Raw genomic sequence first — 19618 nt, forward strand, 5'->3', positions numbered from 1 at the left:
CCCGGTGCCCTGAGGAATCCCGTGACCCCCCGGTCCCCGACGCTGGCACTGCGGCATCCTGCCCCCCAGCAGCCCTATGGGGCGGGTGCATCTCAGCCACTGACCCCATAGGGCTGGGGATCCTGCCTGGCCTCGCCCCATGGAGCCCGGGATCCCCCCACCCCGCCGGGACCCCATGGACAGATGTTGGTCCCAGATCCTCATCCTGCAGCACTGGGCGATCCCAGCCCCACACCCCAATCCCGGCTCCCAGAGACCCCCAGGACCAGCCCCGCTCTGGCCCCCCATTTCCCCCCACGCCAGCCCCACATGTCCCCATTATCCCCAGCGACCCCCAGCACTGACCCCATAGGGTGGGAGCTCTCAGCACCCGGGGGGCCCGTGGGGCTGCGTGGGGGGGTCCAAATCCTTTTGCCCCGATTTTCTCMCTCCCTTTTTCTCCTTCTCCCTTGCAGGGCGGCTACTTCCCGGAGCACGTGCGGGCCATGACGAGCCTGCGCTGGCTGAAGCTCAACCGCACGGGGCTCTGCTACCTGCCCGAGGAGCTCGCCGCCCTCCAGAAGCTGGTGCGGGCACGGGGCTGCGGCGCCGTGCCGGGAATCCGCGGCCGCGCGGCTAATAATAGGGCATGAACCAGGCTGAAATCGGAKGCAGGAGCCGGGAGGGGCGGGAGCGGGGCCGGCTCCTGCTTGGTTTGATCCTGTTTTCTTGAAAGAAACGGGCTGAAAGTTGTGCTGAGGGTCTTTGTCTCCTGGTAGGAAGGGTGAAGGTGTGAGTTGGGCAAGAGTGGATTTGGGCCGAGTTTTGGCGTTTTGATATTTTGTTATTTTTATATCCCCTCCGCATTGCTAAAAGACCCGAGGAGCAGCCCCCGGCCGCTGCCTGGCTTTGGGCCTGGGGGCTGAGGTCTCTCACGGGGCTTTCTCTCTGCAGGAGCATCTGTCCGTGAGCCACAACAGCCTCACCACGCTGCACGGAGAGCTGTCCGGCCTGCCCTGCCTGCGGGTGAGCGCCGGCCCCGCGCTCCCGACGGCCGCGGCACCGGCGTCCCCAGGGCCRAGCAGGGAGATGCTCCATTGCGTCTCCGTGCTCCGGGAACGCTCCCGTCCCTCTCCACACCGGGACCTGCGGGCRCATCCCTCTCCCATTCCATGGCTTGGAGTCTCTGGAACGGCCGGAGCCTCGCCGATCCCAGCCCATCTCTCTGTCCTTCCCAGGCGATCGTGGCTCGTGCCAACAGCCTGAAGAACTCGGGGGTCCCTGATGACATCTTCCAGCTGGACGACCTCTCCGTGCTGGTAGGGCTGATGYGGGACCCAGGAGTCCGGTGCCTCCTTCCCGACGGGTTGTCTTGGGGAAAGGGGCAACAAATGAGATCCCARTGCTGCCCGGATCCCTTCAGATTTCCAGGATCCTGGCTGAAAACACCTTCACCACATCAATAATTGGGGCATGTCCAGCCCAGGGGAGGCGGGAGAGCCTGGAGGGGGTGTCCATGGACAGGGATGGGACAGGCCGAGCTACCAGAGATGCCATTTGGTCCTTGCGTTGGGGTGGTAGCSGCTGGATGCGGATCCTCCTTGGCATGGAGGGTGATGGCCGCTTTGCTCCTCTCTTTTCCCCCAGGACCTGAGCTACAACCAGCTCACGGAGTGTCCCCGGGAACTGGAGAACGCCAAGAACATGCTGGTCCTCAACCTCGGCCACAACAGGTAGGTCCTGGCGCCCKCCATCCATTGCATCCATCGCCCCTCCTTGCTCCAGGTCCTTGCTCTCTCCACGGGGGCACCCAGGGCCGCACAGGGCTGGGCTGCCCTGAACCCGCCGTGTCCCTGCAGCATCGAGACCATCCCCAACCAGCTCTTCATCAACCTGACCGACCTGCTCTACCTGGACCTGAGCAACAACAAGCTGGAGAGCCTCCCGCCGCAGATGAGGCGCCTGGTCCATCTGCAGACCCTCATCCTCAACGACAACCCCCTCTTGCACGCGCAGCTCCGGTGAGGCCCCGTTTTCCAGGCAGGATGGAGCCACGTGGGTGTAGGGCACCCCATCCCAGCCCTGGAGCCCCGCTGGGCTGGGGGCTGCGGCTCTAGCCCCGTCTCCATCTCTGCTCCCGTTCCCCGCAGGCAGCTGCCGGCGATGACGGCGCTGCAGACCCTGCACCTCAGGAACACCCAGCGCACGCAGAGCAACCTGCCCACCAGCCTCGAGGGCCTGGCCAACCTGGCAGGTGGGGTCGGGACGCGCGGTGTGCGGTGCCGCTGGCCCCGCTGCCCCCCAGCGCCGGGGCTTCACCCGCCGCCTGCCCCCAGACGTGGACCTGTCCTGCAACGAGCTCAGCCGCGTCCCCGAGTGCCTCTACACCCTGAGCAGCCTGCGGCGCCTCAACCTCAGCAGCAACCAGATCTCRGAGCTGTCTCTCTGCATAGACCAGTGGACCCAGCTGGAGACCCTCAACCTGTCCCGCAACCAGCTCACCTCCTTGCCTGTACGCAGCAGCCCAGCCCTATTGTCACGTTCCTGCCTCCATCCTGCCTTTCCCTCACCCCGCTGTCTCCTTCCCTCCCCAGTCGGCCATCTGCAAGCTGACCAAGCTGAAGAAGATGTACCTGAACTCCAACAAGCTCGATTTTGACGGGATCCCCTCGGGCATCGGCAAGCTCACCAACCTCGAGGAGTTCATGGCAGCCAACAACAACCTGGAGCTCATCCCCGAGAGCTTGTGCAGGTAGGGGAGAACTGGGCCACCCCGAGGGGTGACGTGGAGGCTCCATCACGGGACTTGCGTGGGGACAGGACGTCCTCCAGCGTCCCCGGGTGCTGTGTCCAGAGCCAGCCTGGCCTTGCAGCAGCATCTCCGTGCCCTGCAGGTGCTCCAAGCTGAGGAAGCTGGTGCTGAACAAGAACCGCCTGGTGACGCTGCCCGAGGCCATTCACTTCCTGACCGACGTGGAGGTGAGAGCCCAGGCGTCCCCTCCGCCCCAGGGCTGTCCACAGGGCCAGGCCTGTTGGGAGGGATGGGGGGAGCTGAGAATAGGTTCCTTGGAGCCAAAGGAATGTCCCCTGGGACACAGTTCAACATAGGGGTGTGTTTGGGTTCCCATCCCCTCCACGCATCCCATTCCCATCACCCACCCGCCTTCGCTCCCACGGCGCCGCAGAGACCCCCGGAGCCACAGACGTGGCCCCCGGAGCAGTGACACCTCCTGTCCCCACCCTCTGCAGATCCTGGACGTGCGYGAGAACCCCAGCCTGGTGATGCCGCCGAAGCCGGCGGACCGCACCTCGGAGTGGTACAACATCGACTTCTCGCTGCAGAACCAGCTGCGCCTGGCGGGGGCCTCCCCGGCCACGGTGGCGGCCGCGGCGGCGGGTGAGCGCGCGGCGACGCGGGCGGGAGCCCCCGGCCCGGGAGGCGGCGCCGGGAGCGGGCGGCACAAGGGACCGGGCTCCAGGGGCGAGGGCGGCGGGTGACGGTCGGCGCGGGTTTGGTGGCTGCGTCCCCAGGCAGCGGCACCAAGGACCCCCTGGCCCGCAAGATGCGGCTCCGGCGGCGCAAGGACTCGGCCCAGGATGACCAGGCCAAGCAGGTGCTCAAGGGCATGTCGGACGTGGCCCAGGAGAAGAACAAGAAGCTGGAGGTAGGAGCTGGGGAGGGGACCAGGGGGCAGTCGCTCCGTGCCGCTGGCCCAGCGGGGTGACCGGTCCCCATCCCCGCAGGAGAACGGGGACACGAAGGCGCCGGACCTGAAGACGCGCCGCTGGGATCAGGGCCTGGAGAAGCCCCAGCTGGACTACTCGGAGTTCTTCAGCGAGGACGTGGGGCAGCTGCCCGGCCTCTGCGTCTGGCAGATCGAGAACTTCGTGCCCACGCTGGTGGACGAGGCTTTCCACGGCAAGTTCTACGAGGCYGACTGCTACATCGTGCTCAAGGTACCGGCGAGGCTCCAGGGCCCCCTGCCACCCCTGCCCCCGTGTCCCCAGCCTGTCACCACCGGTCTGTCTCACGCGTTGTCCCTCCCCAGACCTTCCTGGACGAGAAYGGCTCCCTGAACTGGGAGATCTACTACTGGATCGGGCAGGAGGCCACGCTGGACAAGAAGGCCTGTTCTGCCATCCACGCTGTCAACCTGCGCAACTACCTGGGGGCCGAGTGCCGCAGCATCCGGGAGGAGATGGGGGACGAGAGCGACGAGTTCCTCCAGGTGAGGCCACCTCGGCCTCCCCCCAGCAGCCCCCCAACCTCCCTCTCCCACCCTGACCCGCTTCTTGCCGCCAGGTTTTTGACCACGACATCTCCTACATCGAGGGTGGCACGGCCAGCGGTTTCTTCACCGTCGAGGACACGCAGTATGTCACCAGGTATGGCCGGGGCGAGGGTTGGGGTCCCTGGGGCTGGGGGTGCGTGGCACGGCCAGGGCCGCCCGTCCCACCGCTCCGTCTCTCCCCTAGGCTCTACCGCGTCTACGGGAAGAAGAACGTCAAGCTGGAGCCGGTGGCGCTGAAGGGGACATCCCTGGATCCCCGGTGTGCGGGGGGCAAGGGTGGGGGGACAAGGTGCTGCGGGGCTCCGTGAGGACCCTCTGGCCACAGCTCTGGGCCAGAAAACAGCGGTGCCAGCCCCTTGCAAAGCCAAACACTGCTGGGGCCATGGGTGCCACCAGGGTGGAACCCCACGGGCTGCAGCCCCCTGCCCTGCGAGGAGTGGAGACCAGCAGAGAGGTCACCCCATTGCTGAGATATTCCGGGGGACACGCGGCGTCCCTCTCACCGACCACCTTCTCACCCCGTTCCTCAGGTTTGTCTTCCTCCTGGACCACGGCCTCAACCTCTTGGTGTGGCGGGGGAGCCAGGCCACGCTGAGCAGCACCACCAAGGCCAGGTAGGGATCCCGAGGGGCACGAGGCAGCACCCGTGGGTGCAGCGGGGAGGCGGGGCACCCACTCACCCCCTTGTCCATCTCCGCCACAGGCTCTTTGCAGAGAAGATCAACAAGAACGAGCGGAAGGGCAAGGCRGAGATCACGCTGCTCAGCCAGGGCCAAGAGACCCCCGACTTCTGGGAGGCTCTTGGGGGGCAGCCGGAGGAGATCCGGCCCTGCGTCCCCGACGACTTCCAGCCGCACAAGCCCAAGCTCTACAAGGTGGGGAATCGCGGGGCCTCGGAGCCCCCAGGGCTGCTGGAGCCCCCTCGCCTCTCCTCATTCCTGCCCCTCTGCAGGTGGGCCTGGGCCTGGGCTACCTGGAGCTGCCCCAGATCAACTACAAGCTCTCGGTGGAGCACAAGAAGAGGCTGAAGGCCGACCTGATGCCGGAGATGCGCCTGGTAGGGTGGCGTGGGGGTGCTGCCAGTCTGACCAGGGACACTGGCTTTGTGTTCTCTGTGCCTCCAGCCATGCCCTGGGGCAGCAGCTCAGGGCGGGAGAGCTGGTTCCATCCCATGGGATCCGGGGTGGGATCCCTGTGTTTGTCCCAGCTCTGCTTTGGGAGCAGGGAGTTGTCCGGTGCGGGATGCGCGGTGCAAGCGGGTGCCTGAACCCCCCCGTGCAGCTGCAGAGCCTGCTGGACACCAAGAGCGTCTACATCCTGGACTGCTGGTCCGACGTCTTCATCTGGATCGGGCGCAAGTCGCCGCGGCTGGTGCGGGCGGCGGCGCTGAAGCTGAGCCAGGAGCTGTGCGGCATGTTGCACCGGCCCAAGCACGCCATGGTCACCCGCAACCTGGAGGGCACCGAGTGCCAGGTGAGCCCGCAGCCCCCGCGCGCGGGCACAGGCCCCGCTGCGGAGCACTGGGGGGATCCACTACCTGCTCTCGGGGTCCCTCGCACCTCGCTGASGCGCTGCCGTCTCAGGTGTTCAAGTCCAAGTTCAAGAACTGGGACGACGTCCTGCGCGTGGATTACACCCGCAACGCCGAGACCGTGCTGCAGGACGGCGGCCTGGCCGGCAAGGTGCGCAAGGACGCCGAGAAGAAGGACCAGATGAAGGCCRACCTCACGGCGCTCTTCCTGCCCCGCCAGCCCCCCATGCCCCTGAGCGAGGTAGGGCCGGGCGCGGGGACCGTCGTGCGCGTCCCCCCCGCGGGCTGCCCGCCCCGGCGGGCCCCGGGTGACGGAGCGCGCGGGGCTGCAGGCCGAGCAGCTCATGGAGGAGTGGAACGAGGACCTGGACGGCATGGAGGGCTTCGTGCTGGAAGGCAAGAAATTCGCCCGCCTGCCCGAGGAGGAGTTTGGCCACTTCCACACCCACGACTGCTACGTCTTCCTCTGCAGGTGAYGCCGGCCCTTCCTTCCCTTTGTAGGGTCCAGGAGTGTCTGGTGGCCCCTGTCTCCTACGTGGGGCTGCCTGGACCCCCAGCCTGTCCCGCGTCCCCCGTGACACCCTCCTCTCCCTGCCCTCAGGTACTGGGTGCCAGTGGAATATGAGGATGAGGAGGAGAAGAAGAAGAAGGGCGAGGGCAAAGGGGAAGAGGACGGTGAGGAAGAGGAGGAGGAGAAGCAGTCTGAGGAAGACTTCCAGTGCATTGTCTACTTCTGGCAGGGCCGCGAGGCCTCCAACATGGGCTGGCTCACCTTCACCTTCAGCCTTCAGAAGAAGTTTGAGAGCCTCTTTCCCGGCAAGCTGGAGGTGACGCCCTGCTGGGCCCGGGAGGGGGCTCGGGGAGGGGGTGCCCGTGGCCCTGCTGATCCCCCTCCCCGGCCAGGTCGTGCGCATGACCCAGCAGCAGGAGAACCCCAAGTTCCTCTCGCACTTCAAGAGGAGGTTCGTCATCCACAGGGGCAAGCGGAAGGAACGGGGCAGCCCGCCCCAGCCCAGCCTCTACCACATCCGCACCAACGGGGGGGCCCTCTGCACCAGGTGAGAGCCCCCCAGGGCCCGGGGCACCCCGGGGTGCTGCTCACGATGGGGTGCATCACTCACGATGCTGCTCGGGGCTGTTCTCCAGGTGCATCCAGATCAACACAGACGCAGGGCTGCTCAACTCCGAGTTCTGCTTCATCCTGAAGGTACCCAGGGCTGGAGCACCCAGAGCTGCCCTGCTCAGCCCCATGTCACCAGCAGGCAGCCCTGACCCTCTGCTTTGCCCCCACAGGTGCCTTTTGAGAGCACTGACAACCAGGGCATTGTCTACACCTGGGTGGGCCGGGCAGCTGACCCTGACGAGGCCAAGCTGGCCGAGGACATCATGAACCACATGTTTGACGACTCCTACAGCAAGCAGGTGGGGTGGTCTTGGAGGGGAAGGGGCTGCTCCGCGGGGCCTTGGCACAGCGAGGGGTTTGGGCACCGTCTCACCTAGACGTTAGGGGGCAAGGAGAGGGCTGGGGGCTGCTCCGTGGGCCTTGGTACCAGGCTCAGCCCTGTCCCTGCCCTCGCAGGTCATCAACGAGGGAGAGGAGCCCGAGAACTTCTTCTGGGTTGGCATCGGCAGCCAGAAGCCCTATGATGAGGATGCCGAGTACATGAAGCACTCCCGGCTGTTCAGGTGGGTCCCAGCCGTAGAGGAGCTCCTCAAATCCAAGCCGCTCCCCTTCCCATTCCCACAGCTCTCCCTGCACGAGCTGAGTCCTAGAAAGCTCATGTCCTCAACGGGCCCGCTTTTCTCCTGTCTGCCCGCACTGGCTCTCCCTGCAGGTGCTCCAACGAGAAGGGCTATTTCTCCGTGTCGGAGAAGTGCTCGGATTTCTGCCAGGACGACCTGGCCGACGACGACATCATGTTGCTGGACAACGGGCGGGAGGTGAGGCCGGGCGGGAGGCGAGGCCGGCCGCGAGGCCGCCCCGCGGGGCGGCTGACGACGGCGCCGTGGTCGATCCCCCCAGGTCTACATGTGGGTCGGCACCCAGACCAGCCAGGTGGAGATCAAGCTGAGCCTCAAAGCGTGCCAGGTAGGGCCCGAGGCGCGGGCGGGCAGCTCCGCTTGCCCTCGGGGGGCCAAGGGGGCCCCGTCCTGCCCCCCGCACGGGGGGCAGAGCCGCGGTGACCGGCCCGCCGCGCTCCGCGCCAGGTCTACATCCAGCACCTGCGCTCCAAGGACCCCGCGCGGCCCCGCAAGCTGCGCCTGGTGCGCAAGGGCAACGAGCCCTGGCCCTTCACGCGCTGCTTCCACGCCTGGAGCGCCTTCCGCAAGCCGCCCGCCTGAGGGCTGCCCGCGCGGGGCCGCTCCGGGCGCCGCCGAGCCCCGGGAGGAGCCGGGAACGACCCGCTGCCCGCACGGAGCCCAGCTCGGCCCTGCCCCGGCGCGCGGCTCCCGGGGCGCAGACRCCTCGGCTGCTGGCGCAGCGACGGCCGCTTTGCTTAAGAGCAGCGTGGGGCTGGGGCCAAACCTGCGGCCAGGGCGGCTCTGCCCGGGGCCCCCCGGTCTCCMCCGTATCAATAAATGCTGCACTTGCCACCCCCGGCTCTGCGTCCGTTCACACTCCCCCCGGCCCAGGGCTGACCCCCCCAGCAGGGTCTCATCCTGCCCCATCTAGGGACCCCCAGGGCCCCCTCCTGCCCCAGCGTGGAGGCTCCCCGGCCAGCAGCAGCCCCAGCGCTTGATATTAAATGCTTTATTTTCAATATTAAAAACCAGTATTTTTAATAACTAAACAATGCTAAATTCATCTTACCAAAAAAAAAAAAAAAAAAAAAAAAAAAAGGGAAGGGGAAGGGTGGGGACAGGGGGTTGTTCTACCAGGGACACTACAACCCCGGCCAGCAGCGGGGGGGCCGGACAGCGCTGTCCCCAGCCCCCCGGCTGCACATGTACCGCAAGAGACCCGGGGGGCAGGAGGGGACGCGGGGGTCCCATAGGCGCTAGGCTGAGCCCAAAGCGCCAAGGGCCGGTCACCGCGGGCCAGGGGACAGAGCCAGCGTCACCCGCCGGGACAGAGCCGGGCTGGGCCGTCCGGCAGGGATTTGGCACAAGTGACACCCCTGTGACAGGGCAGGGGGAGGGAGAGGGGCCAGGCCCAGGCGTTCCTCCCTCCGCCCGCAGTGAGATCCCATCCCAAACCCACCCGTGGCAGGAATTAGTGTCGGAAAGGGGCAGCGGGCCCGGAGCCCAGCCTGGGGAATAGCCCTTGGAGAAGCCACTAAGAACAAGGCCACCTGTGACCCCCTGGCCGGTGCCCTCCTGGGGCTGCCCGGGCATTGTGCCCCCAGGGGACCAGGAGAGGGGACAGTGCCCGTCCCGGAGCCCCCTCGCACGTGCACAGGGATGGGGGCTGTAAACTGCAGGGCGCCGGGCGTGTAAACAGAGACAAGGGTGCGGGGCCCCACGCGGAGGCCCCCGGCCTCCCTTCGCTTCCGGCCTCGCCGCGGGGCCCCGCGCGGCCTCGCCGGGAAGCGGCAGCCCCTGCCAACGGGGCTCTGCAGCGGGGCACACGGTACACTCGGCTATTAAAAAGGAAAATATCTTCCCCGGGAAGAGTTTGTGCGACGGGGCCCCTGCGCGAGGGCCCCGCGGAACGGGCCCCGCCGGCTCCGGGGCCGGGCGGCGGAGGCCGAGAGGGAGGCGCAGGGGAGGCCGGAGCCGGGGCCGCGGCTGGAGCGGCTGTTAGAGGAGAGACCAGGCTACGTTACGCGGAGGGGCGCGGGGCAGAGTCCAGCCGAGCGGCGCGTCCCGGGAATCCAGGCACGGAGAGGGGCTGCGGAGGCCTCGGCYGCCGGAGATCCCTGCAGGCAACACGGATGTTGAGGCTGCCACATCCCGGCTCCGGAGCCCCTGCCAGGGGGAAGGGCTGGGGCAGGGAGCCGGGACCTGGGACCTGCCTCTGCCTTCCCTGGACCTGCCTCCTCCCTCACAGCTCTGGAACTGGGCGCAGCCCAGCGTAACCTGGAGATTGGGCGCAGCCCAAGGTAAACCAGGGACTGGGAGCAGCCCAGGGCAGCCGGGAGCACAGCCCGGAGCAGCGCAGAGCTCCCCTGTACCGGCGAGGGACATGGAGGCAGGTCCGGCTCTGTGGACGTCCCCCCTGGCAGCCCCGCACGCACCTCACTTGATGAGGAGCCCCGGGGGCCGGGCCTCGTCCTCGCTCACGTTCCTCAGGTTCCTCTCTGCTTCCTCTGAGGACCTAGGGGCAGAAGCTGCTGCGACACTCGGCTGCTTCCCGGGGCCCTTTGGGCAGCGCCAGCCCCGGGGTTGCAGGCGAGGGGCAGCCCGAGGGCCGGCAGAGACCCCGCGCACTCGACACAGCCCACGCTTACGGCAGGAAATCCTTCACTTCCTCCACGGTGATGTCCCCCGTGGTGTCCAGCGGGTTCTCCAGGCTGCTGTTGGGGGAGTCGACGGGCCCGGGCGAGAAGGCTGCTGGCTGCTCCCCAGGGGACCCTGCGGCCACAGGGACGGCAGGGCTGGTGACGTCCCCGGCGAGCGGCCAGGTGCCCCAGCCCGCGCGGCCCCGGAGGAGGTCGCAGCCCCTTGGGGGGACCCTCCAGCCAAGGCAGGGCCGGCTGGAGCGCGGGCGCAGCGTCACTCACGGTCGCTGTCGGCCGGGGAGCGATCGGCCTCGGGGCTGTGGGGGACGTGGGTGCCGTTGGCCTGCGGCAGCTTCGGCGTCGCCGTCAAGTTGTTGCTGGAAATGAAATGGGGGTTAGTAGTGATGGGGAACATGACGGGGTGGAGGCCATGGACCCCTATATATTGGGGTGCTTCTCCGCGCTGGGAGGGGAGACAAACACCCCTTGGGCTGCAGCAAAGGCCAGCGAGCCCTGCAGCCCCTCGGCGCCCCAGCCCACCTGAGACACGAGGTGTCCTGGAGCCTGGAGACCTCCAGGGAGCAGACAGGCTCCGTCACATTCCTGGAGCTCAGGGAGAAGCGTTCAAACTCAGATGGTGAAATCAGGTAGAAACCTGGAGGGGGCAGAGAATGTCAGGGACCCCCTATGCCGGGCTGCAGAGCAGGAGCAGAGCCAGGCCAAGGCRTCAGCAGAGCCTGAGATGACACCCAGGCCGAGACGGGCGTCCTGCCAGCCCCAGGTGTCCCCCCATGTCCCCTCACCCTGGCCGTGCTTGGTGAAGACGCAGGAGGCGATGCCGCTGATGTCCTCCTTGCGGATGCAGCTGTAGTGCACCTGGGGCCGCAGGCCGGGCACCGTGAAGACGTGGATGTCGCCCAGGTTGGTGAGGCAGGCCAGGCAGTTCTCCGTGTGCTCCTCGGAGGCGGCGCTGGCGAAGCTCACCAGGGCCACCTTGCGCACCCGGCAGCCCTCGTGCGCCGTCAGCTTGAACTTGGTCTTGGCGCTCACCTTGGGGAGCGTGAACACCTGGAGCGGGCGAGAGGAACCAGCCCGTTGGGACACCCAGCCCCGGCCGGGACACCCAGTCCTGGTTGGGACACGCGGCCGCCCCGGAGGACAGAAACCCGCTGGACTTCACGTGGCACCAGAGCAGCCCCGGGGCACCCTCAGCRAAGGGTCACATTCTCCCCAAAGAGCCAGCACCTCCACAGCAGGAGMAGATTTCAAACTCCAGATTTCAACCGAGCAGTCTGGGCAATGACCCCATTTAGTCTCCTCCCGTTTCTGCCTTTCTGGATCACTCCACGCACAGAGGAGGATGCCCGGAGCAGACGGGGACGCACCGCRGTGGGTGCAAGTGGAGCGGGAGCTGCTCCCTGCCCCCGTGCTCACCTTGAACTGCTCCTCCGAGGAGATGAGCATGGAGTGGCTGCCCTGCATGTCGGGGGCTTTGGCCAAGTCCCGCGACACCTCGTAGGGCTCGGGCAGGGGGTTGCCGCGGCCGTCCAGCACGGCGATGGCCACCACRGGCGCCCGGTGCATGAGCTGGATCTCCTTGCCCAGCACCGCCTCCACCGCGCGCTCCGAGAACTTCTCCTGCGACGGCACCTCCAGCGCGTAGGCGAACACGGAGCCCGAGTTGGTCCCTGCCCACATGGTGGGGCCGTGATGGGCRGCTGCGGGACAATGAGCAGCGTGAGAGACCGCAGCACAGCAGCGGCCCGAGCCGGGGGGATTATCCCATCCCGGGGGCTTATCCCGAAGCTGTTTCGGCAGAGCGGGGACCGGGAGGGCAGCACGGGAGCAGGAGGGCAGCAGGGCGGCCGCGGGCCTTACCGTCCCGCAGGAAGGTGTCGGCGAAGTAGAGGCACCGCACCACCCCCGAGAGCGAGTCGTCGGCCGAGCGCGGCTCGATGCGCCGCTGCACCGGGGTCATCTCCACCTCGGGCGGCCCGGCCTGCTCCGCCAGCTGCGCGTTGGCTTCCTGCACCTGCGGGCAGGCCGGGGCTCAGGCACGGGGCCGCAGGAGCCGGGGGTACCCGTGTTCAGCACCCAGCTGGAGGGGACGCTCGGGGTTCACGGGTCGCCTTTAGAGGCAGCCCACCAGGCTGCAGAGCGGTGCCCTGGCCCCGTCCTGCTACACAAAGGAGCTCGGGATAAGGAGCAGCGACAGCCATTCCTGAACAGCCGGGGCGCAGGGCCCGCCGGGCCAGGGACCCGCTCTCTGCCCACCTTGCTGGAGGGGCTGTTGGTGACCCTCTTCTTGCCCGACACCCTGCTCTTGCGGATGCGTCGGAAGGACTGTCGCAGGGACTTCTTGAGGGACTTCACGCGGGATAGGGGACCCTCCATGGCCAGCGAGTCGTTGGGGTGCAGCGTACACCTGTGGGCACAGACACCGCTCAGCACGGGCCTCGGCCCCCCAAACCAGGGCCCCCCAGGGTGTCACACAGCCCTGGGTGGCACCGAGTGTCCCACGCACCGGGCCAGCACCGCGTTGCGCCTGTAGTAGTCGAAGAGGCCGAAGCCGTGGCTGGTGCCGAAGGCCACGAGGTTCCACTCGGAGTGGAGCGTCACGGCGGTGACGGCGGCGGGCGGCACGCACTGCACCAGCACGCTGGGCTGGAAGCCGGGGCCGAAGGCCACGGGGCCGTTCTTGGGCGCCAGCCGGTCGTGGCCCTTCCAGGTGAAGCCCTCGCGGTCCTGCAGCAGGTCGACCGTGGCCACGCTGACCGCGTGCTCCGACCTCTCGTCGCTCAGCTCCATGACCAGCACCTGCAGGGGGATGCAGACGGGAAGGCGCTTGGCCCGCGGCCCCCACACCCTGGCACTGCCCAGCGCTACCAGCAGCCGCCTCGTGGGTCACTGGGGCTCCCTGCKGTACCCATGGGCAAGGGGTTGGGACACGCTCTGACAGTGCCACCCTGGGGACAGCAGCTGGCTCTTGCTGCAAGCCAGCGATGAACCCCGAGGCAGGAGCCAAACCGAAGCCCTTCAAGGACAGGCTTTTCCAAGGTGCCACAGGGCCCCATCTCAGCTCTCCATGGAGCTCAGAGGTGCCAAGCGTGGCCAGGCAGAGCAGCTCCTGGCTCTGTCCCTCTCTCCTCAGGCAATGACAGCACCCTGCAAGCGCTCCTACCTGCCCAGCGGTGCCAGCCACCACCATCCTGGCCGTGTACTTGCACAGCGCGATCTTCTGCACGCCCAGGCGCGGGTCGTCGCTGTAGGGATCAAAGCAGCCGACCTGCGGGCGAGAGCGGCAGCGGAGCCTTCGCGCTGCTCCRGGCGGCCCCTCTGCCGCCGGCCCCGGCCCCTTGGCCGCCCCCAGCACTGCAGGGACGCGCAGCTGGGACACTGCTGTCCTGTGGGCTTTGTGCCCAGCGAAGAGTCACGGCAGGGCTGCCCCCCGTGCCCAGCGCGGCAGATCTGCAAGCCGGGACGTGCAGAACAAGGGCCCCTTGTGTCCTCGCTGGGCATCAGGTGGCAGCTGTGCCCTGACGCAGGGGACACGTCCCCCGGAGCACGGCTGGGACGGCTCCTACRGGCTCATCCTCCCTGCCCTCCCTCCGGGTTTGTCCCCGCGGTGCCAGCGGCCGCTCCGGGCACGTTACCTTCCGGAAGGGCGGCCACTCCTCCTCGCCCGCCTGGTTGAGGCTGTCGTTGTGCTCGCAGTCTGTCTGGAAGATGTTGGCAGTGCCCAGCTTGTAGAGCGGCCTCAGCGACACCCCCGAGGCGTCCCAGAAGCGCACGGTGCCGTCCTCGTGCCTGGGGGCGAGGGGGGAGGCCGCGTTAGGGCCCCGCCACCTGCGGGGCTGACAAGAGGGGCCTGTGCGCGGGGCGCGCGCGGCCGCCGCCGTGCCAGGACGGGGGAGCGCGCGCAAAGCGCCGGCACCCGGCCGGGGACAGCACRGCGCGGCTGACGCATTCCCGCCCGGCTGCCAGGGCAAACAAGAGCCATTGTCAGCCCAGCCGGCGGCAGCCGAGGGCCTTCCCCGCGCGCCCCGGCTGCGGCTCCCGCCGCTGGGAACCGCTGCAAAGCGCCCGTGGAAGGGGCTGCGCGGCAGGATGCGGCCAGCACCCCCTCATCCTGGTGCATTCGAGGCTGCTGGGTGTCCAGGACCCCCTCTCCATGTCACACGGGGTGTTACAGGGTCATCCATGACCCACCAGGCTGGTCCAGGGCACTTACCCAGTAAGGAGAAGACCTCTCTGTGTGGGCTCCTGGGCCAAGTTCTTGCCTCCGTTGATGGGCCAAGCCTGGAGAGCCCGTCGGCAGGGAGCAGGAGGAAGCATTAAAACTGTGTGTCCCCCACAACACTCCCCGTCCTCGGGCAGCTCTGAGCCCAGCAGCCAGGGCTCATGACCAGACAGCACCAATGTGCAGCCTGGACCCCCCAGAGCCACCTCAACAGCTCCACGTGTCCCCAGGAAGAGCCACTACTCACCGCGGAGGAGAGCCGGGGGCTCTGCTGCTCCCCTGCGCTGATGATCCTCTCCCAGAGCTTGAGGGGCACGTTGGAGATGTGATAGGAGCAGGTGATGGCAGAGGAGTGCAGAGGTGCCAGGTAGGGGGCCGGGATGGTGGGCCAGCCCGGCGTCTGCAGGTCGATCACCACCAGCTCTTCCTCCACCAGGACCACCAGGGCACGCGGGTTCTCGAAGCCTGGGGGAGACACCGGGGCTGGCAACAGAGACCCCAGCTGCAGGGCCGCCCTGCCCRGAGCCGGCGCCGGCGGGACGAACCTCCCTCGGCCACGGCCGCGCCCTGCACGGTGAAGAAGTCGATGATGCGGGAGGTGAAGTCCAGCGTGGCGAGGTTCTGGCCCTGCAGCACGCTGACGCAGTGCCGGTCGCCGTAGCTGGCCCGCGGCATGCCGCCGTTGAAGATGATGAAGGGGTTGCTGCGAGGAAGTACATGGGCGTCAGGCACCCCTGTCCTTGCTGCGAGGGGAGCCCTGGGCTCTGCACGACACCTTGCACTGGAGGCTGGCAAGACCAGCACATCCTGCAGCCCAAATCCTGCCTGGCACCCAAGGTCCCTCAGCTGCACCACTTACCCAAGSCCACGGCAAGCCCGGGGACAGCCCAGCAAGCCCACGGCTGCTGCTGCCTCTGCGTGGCCAGAGCAGCCCCACGCTCTGCAGGCACTTACCCCGATTCACTGGTTCGCCACAGGATCTTGTTGATGGCTTTGCAAGGGAACGGACCTGAAATGCAGACAACCCCACGGCTGCAACTTTCCCACTGCACAAGAAGTCCAAGATCTTGGCTTCCTGAGCATGAGATGAAACCCAAGGGGCTGCAGGGACCTCCCAGCATCCAGAAACTGGGACAGTGAGATCAGCCCGAGCTGYGCAGCACCCAACAGATGAAGAACCAGCCAGTGCCACCCTAGAGCAGGGCACCAAGCTGCCCCTGGACCCTCCTTGCCCCAGTCCTTGGTGCCAAGCCCAGCATGGGGGTGGAGGGGACAGCCCCTTGCAAACGCACCGTACGGGATGGTGGACAGGACGGGCTGCTGGGTCGTCTGGCAGCTGCTGGTCACGGCCCACACCATGTAGCCGCCGTCGCTGTGGGAGCTCACGATGGTCTTGCCGCTGTGCTCCCAGGCCAGGCTTTCCAGTTGCTGCAAGAGACAAAAGGGGGCTTGAAACTACAGGGATGGAGGCTCCAGCCCCATGACAGCCCCCGTGGTGCAGAGACCCCCAAAACCAGCAAACTGGGGACCAGCAGCTCCAAGAGATGCTCCTGGTCCTCTAAAACCAGGCAAGCACCTGCTAAGCCATCTGCTTAGCCACTAACACCGCAGCTTGGGCCACCAGCTGAGCACCACCCTGGCAAGGCAGTGCATGGGCCCGGGAAGACACTGTGCTCCCGAGCAGCTGGAGGCACCAGCGGGCGCTGAGCTACCTGATTGCCCAGGAAGAGGTGATGGACGGCGCGCGTGCTCTGGTCCCAGATGACCACCAGCCCCCGGCTGTAGCCGACGAGCAGCTTGGAGGGGTCCTGCGGGTGCTCCTGCACGGACTCGACGGGCCCCAGCGCCTTCCCGCAGCGGTAGTCGTCGGGCACGCTGGCGAGGAGGGCAGCGCGGTGAGGAGCGGCGGGCGCCGGCGGGACAGGGCGCGCGCCCGGCCGCCTCTCACCTCTGCAGGATCTCGTCCTGGAGGAGGGTTCTCTCCTCGAGCAGCGCGAGGCCAGGGAGCGCCAGGAAGTAGAGCCCGCCGCCCTCGGTGCCCAGGCAGGCCACGTCACAGGAGGACTTCACCAGGATCACCGTCACCCGCGTGATGCCGGGCGAGCAGCTGGGGGAAGGACCGCGGCGCCACGTCAGCCGCGCTGCCCCTCTCCACGTGACACCCCCAGCGGGGGCTCCAGCCCCGCTCCGACCTTCCTCCCATCGCCCCCAGGCCCTGCTCAGGCGCACACCCGCCGTGAGGATGAGGATGATGCTCAGGGAAAGCAGCCAGGATGTTTGGTCATCACCCACTGTCAGCTCTCCTTCAGCCTAGATGCTAATGGCTCTGCCTACAGCCAATTATAGAGCCATTAATTACAGCCCCAGCCTTGCCAACACCTAACAAAGGTCACTGGAGTCCGGGACTGCAATTCTGCCCACTGCGGGCTCTTCAAAGCTCTTGTTTGCTGCAGCTGAAGAGCTGGATCAGAGCGCGAGGAGACCGGGCTGCTTTGCTGCAGGGGATGTGCAGGGGCAAGTGCTAGTGCAGGGGGTCCCGACCACCCCCTGACCACGAGCCAGGGCTCCAGGCCCCCGTCTTGCCAGGAACACTGGGGATGGGGAAAGGGGGGCCAGGCCCTGTGACCCCTGGCAAGCGCCGGGCTCCGAGCCCTGYTGTGGGTGGGCAAGAGGGGCCAAGGACTCGTGGCCGGGCGTTCGGCTGTGCTCGGGGCCGGTCACGCTCCTTTACCCGCCCCGGGACCCGCAGACCCCCTCGGCCTGCGGGACCATCCAGCCCTAAAGCTGGATCTGGCCTTGCTGGGCTCGGAGCAGCCCCCAGGATAAGCCCCATCCAGCAGAACAGGGCGCGTGCCTGGAGCCGCGGAGCACCCGGCCTTGGCGCCGCTGCTCTCCCAGGCACCGCTAGCCCTGCAGCGGGACGGCGCCCCGGGCGCTATCCAGCCCTTATCACCTCCGCCCGGGAGCTGCCCGGACGGGAGCCGCCGGCTGGGAGAGACCCGGGATCGCTCCCCGCGCCAGCCCTGACCTCGAGCTCTCCCCCAGGCAACTGCTGGGGCCGCTATCAATGGGACGTTGGCCGGGATCCCAGCGGGACCTGGCGGCTCCCACGCGGCGTTCCCAGCCGCYGTGCCGGGGTGACGGCCRCACCGGGGCCACCGCGGGGTCCCCGCTCCCCCGCTGCCACCCTGGGTCCCGGGACCCAGCTCCATCGCGGCTGCTCTGCGCCCATCCCTACACGGCYGAATGCAGAGGTTCGGAGCCTCGTTATTTTTTCTCTTTGGTTGTTTTTAAAAGCAAGAAACAAAATAAAAACAGTGCAAAACCCTGCATCTGGCAGCACGGGAGCCAAACCCCACCCCGGCACATCGCGGCTCCGCCGTAAACTCTGGCAGACCTCGCCGGGAGCCGCCGCGGCCGCCCGGGGAGGGGGCGCGCCGAAAAGAAAGGGAAGAAAAAAACAAAAAAGAGGGAATTTTGCAGAGCCCAGCGGAAAGGCGAGACCCCGGCACCGCCGTCGCCACAGCAACGGAGCGGGAGGCGGGAGAGCCGGGCACAAAAGGGCTGGAAGCGCCGGGAGCGAGACGCGGAGTCTCCGGAGTGGCCGGGGTTCGGCCGGCGCTTGTGCCGCCTTTGGGACCCTGAGGCTTCCGAGGAGAGCGGGAAGAGGGGCGGGAGCTCCCCAGGGACAGAAGGAAGGAGGCAGGCGGGACGAGTACTTAGCGCTGTCGAACCCTGGGCGCCCCGGCAGGCCGCAGCTGCGCGTCTCCTCCAGGTGCGAGCAGCCCTCCTTGTGGTAGATCTCCCAGAGGTGCAGCGTGTTGTCGTCCAGCAGGCASAGCAGCCAGCCCTGCGGCGGGCACACGAGGGTGTCAGCGAGGCGGGCGGCGGCGCCGGGCTCCCCCCGCGCGCCCCTACCCACCTGGCCGGGCACGAAGTGCATCTGCGTGACGGTGGCCGCATCCCTGTGCAGCCCGCTGAACTCCACGCCCGGGGCGCCGTAGCTGCCGAGGCCGTCAAGGAAGCGACGGGGGACGAGGTCGAGCGCGGCCGGAACAGCCGCATTAGCCCAAAGGCCACTGCATTCCCCCCACCTGCGATGCCCGCTGGGCACAGTTTAACCCCAAACCCGCAGCAGCCCTTGCCGGTGTCCCGCGGTCCCCCCAGGAGGCCRGGCAGGACGTCCCTTGGCGCCCCAGCCCCTCGGCTGGGGAAACAAGTTGAAGACAACGCAGCAATGCAGGCTGTTTCGGTGGGGTGGGATATTCCCTGCCGGGGTTAGGAGCGCCAGCCCRGTAGGAACCACGGCCTTCCCAGGTCATCTGAGGCATCAATGGGGCCATGGATGGGCTGGGGGTGCCACGGAGCAGCCACATTCCTCTGGACAGGGACAACGGCCTCGGTTCCCAGCACCTCCAGCACCCCGAGCGTTCCCAYGGGCACCTTCCCGCACCACGACACCCCACGGGGACACACAGCAGTGCCCCTGCTCAGGACGGGGGGACACACGGGGACCCCCGGTGACCCCTGTCCAGCCCGAGCCAGGCGCAGAGCAGCGGGCACSGGCATCGCGTTGACGGCAGCGCCGGGCGTCCCCAGGGTGAGGGCAGGGAGCCCTTCCCTCCGGCCGGGAAGCGGCCGGGGCCGCGTGGGGCCTCCCCGGCGCCACCCCCTGCTCTGGGAGGGCCGCGGAGCCGCCCGGCGCGCGCCGGGGTGGGGATCGGTATGTGCTGCCGCACTCGCCCAACTGGTCCCGGCTCCCGCGCAGGCGGAGCAGGAACCGAGCGCGGTGCTGCTCCGGCACCCACAGCACCCGCGGGAGAGCTCGGAGCAGCTCCCGGTTGCGGCTCTCTGCAGYGCAGCCCCAAGGGGGGTCGGTGCAGCCCGGGCACCGCGGCTGCAGCTCCRTCCTGCGGGCCCACGGGGCGGCCGTCTCCCTTGGGTGCCCGGGGGACACCCAGCGCCAAGCACAGCCCTCCTCGGGGTCCCCTGCGCGCTGCCTRTAACCACTGCAGGAGCACGGCCCGGTGCTCGTGGCACGCGGAACCGGCCCGGCAGCTCGGCCAGGACCGACAGGTGGGAGCTGTTCGGCAGCGGCGCCCAGGCCAGGCCGCCCGGCGACGTCCCCGAGGAGCCAGACACCCGCGCACGACACCGGCACCAGGGCCGGGCAGGACGGGCCGCCGGATGAGCC

At 67.9% G+C, this 19618-nt stretch overlaps 3 protein-coding genes across 3 annotated transcripts in view; 1 reads left to right on the plus strand and 2 right to left on the minus strand.

The window, feature by feature from the left end:
* The window catches only part of MIEF2 (mitochondrial elongation factor 2), a 4284-nt gene extending 4227 nt beyond the window's left edge, over positions 1-57 (minus strand). The window contains exon 1 of the mRNA XM_026053909.1: positions 42-57. Within this exon, the coding sequence (XP_025909694.1) occupies positions 42-57 (16 nt within the window). The remainder of the gene's footprint in view (positions 1-41) is intronic.
* A 19-nt stretch (positions 58-76) lies between these two features.
* FLII (FLII, actin remodeling protein) lies at positions 77-8156 on the plus strand. The gene is made up of 30 exons (XM_026053910.1): positions 77-81; positions 353-566; positions 934-1005; positions 1218-1298; positions 1627-1712; positions 1839-2000; positions 2130-2233; positions 2316-2491; positions 2574-2731; positions 2874-2958; positions 3229-3376; positions 3511-3644; positions 3724-3936; positions 4029-4208; positions 4283-4365; positions 4456-4530; positions 4802-4885; positions 4975-5146; positions 5224-5328; positions 5553-5744; positions 5855-6043; positions 6135-6274; positions 6404-6629; positions 6706-6860; positions 6949-7009; positions 7096-7224; positions 7382-7488; positions 7638-7743; positions 7826-7891; positions 8011-8156. The coding sequence occupies exons 1-30, from the start codon at positions 77-79 to the stop codon at positions 8143-8145; spliced, it is 3843 nt and encodes a 1280-aa protein (XP_025909695.1). The 3' UTR covers positions 8146-8156.
* A 1399-nt stretch (positions 8157-9555) lies between these two features.
* Positions 9556-19618, minus strand: part of LLGL1 (LLGL1, scribble cell polarity complex component) — a 12700-nt gene continuing 2637 nt past the window's right edge. The window contains exons 2-22 of the mRNA XM_026053911.1: positions 18347-18428; positions 18144-18274; positions 16373-16531; positions 16137-16299; positions 15717-15852; positions 15379-15433; positions 14970-15127; positions 14672-14889; positions 14416-14483; positions 13838-13991; positions 13366-13470; positions 12709-13001; positions 12459-12609; positions 12063-12216; positions 11619-11902; positions 10988-11252; positions 10725-10839; positions 10467-10561; positions 10194-10317; positions 9981-10060; positions 9556-9662 (exon numbers count right to left, since the gene is read on the minus strand). Of these exons, the coding sequence (XP_025909696.1) occupies positions 9982-10060; positions 10194-10317; positions 10467-10561; positions 10725-10839; positions 10988-11252; positions 11619-11902; positions 12063-12216; positions 12459-12609; positions 12709-13001; positions 13366-13470; positions 13838-13991; positions 14416-14483; positions 14672-14889; positions 14970-15127; positions 15379-15433; positions 15717-15852; positions 16137-16299; positions 16373-16531; positions 18144-18274; positions 18347-18428 (2989 nt within the window). The 3' untranslated portion in view covers positions 9556-9662; position 9981. The remainder of the gene's footprint in view (positions 9663-9980; positions 10061-10193; positions 10318-10466; positions 10562-10724; positions 10840-10987; positions 11253-11618; positions 11903-12062; positions 12217-12458; positions 12610-12708; positions 13002-13365; positions 13471-13837; positions 13992-14415; positions 14484-14671; positions 14890-14969; positions 15128-15378; positions 15434-15716; positions 15853-16136; positions 16300-16372; positions 16532-18143; positions 18275-18346; positions 18429-19618) is intronic.

This window comes from Nothoprocta perdicaria, unplaced genomic scaffold (genome assembly GCF_003342845.1).
Source record: "Nothoprocta perdicaria isolate Ctin4 unplaced genomic scaffold, notPer1 scaffold_12, whole genome shotgun sequence".
Classification (NCBI taxonomy): domain Eukaryota; kingdom Metazoa; phylum Chordata; class Aves; order Tinamiformes; family Tinamidae; genus Nothoprocta; species Nothoprocta perdicaria.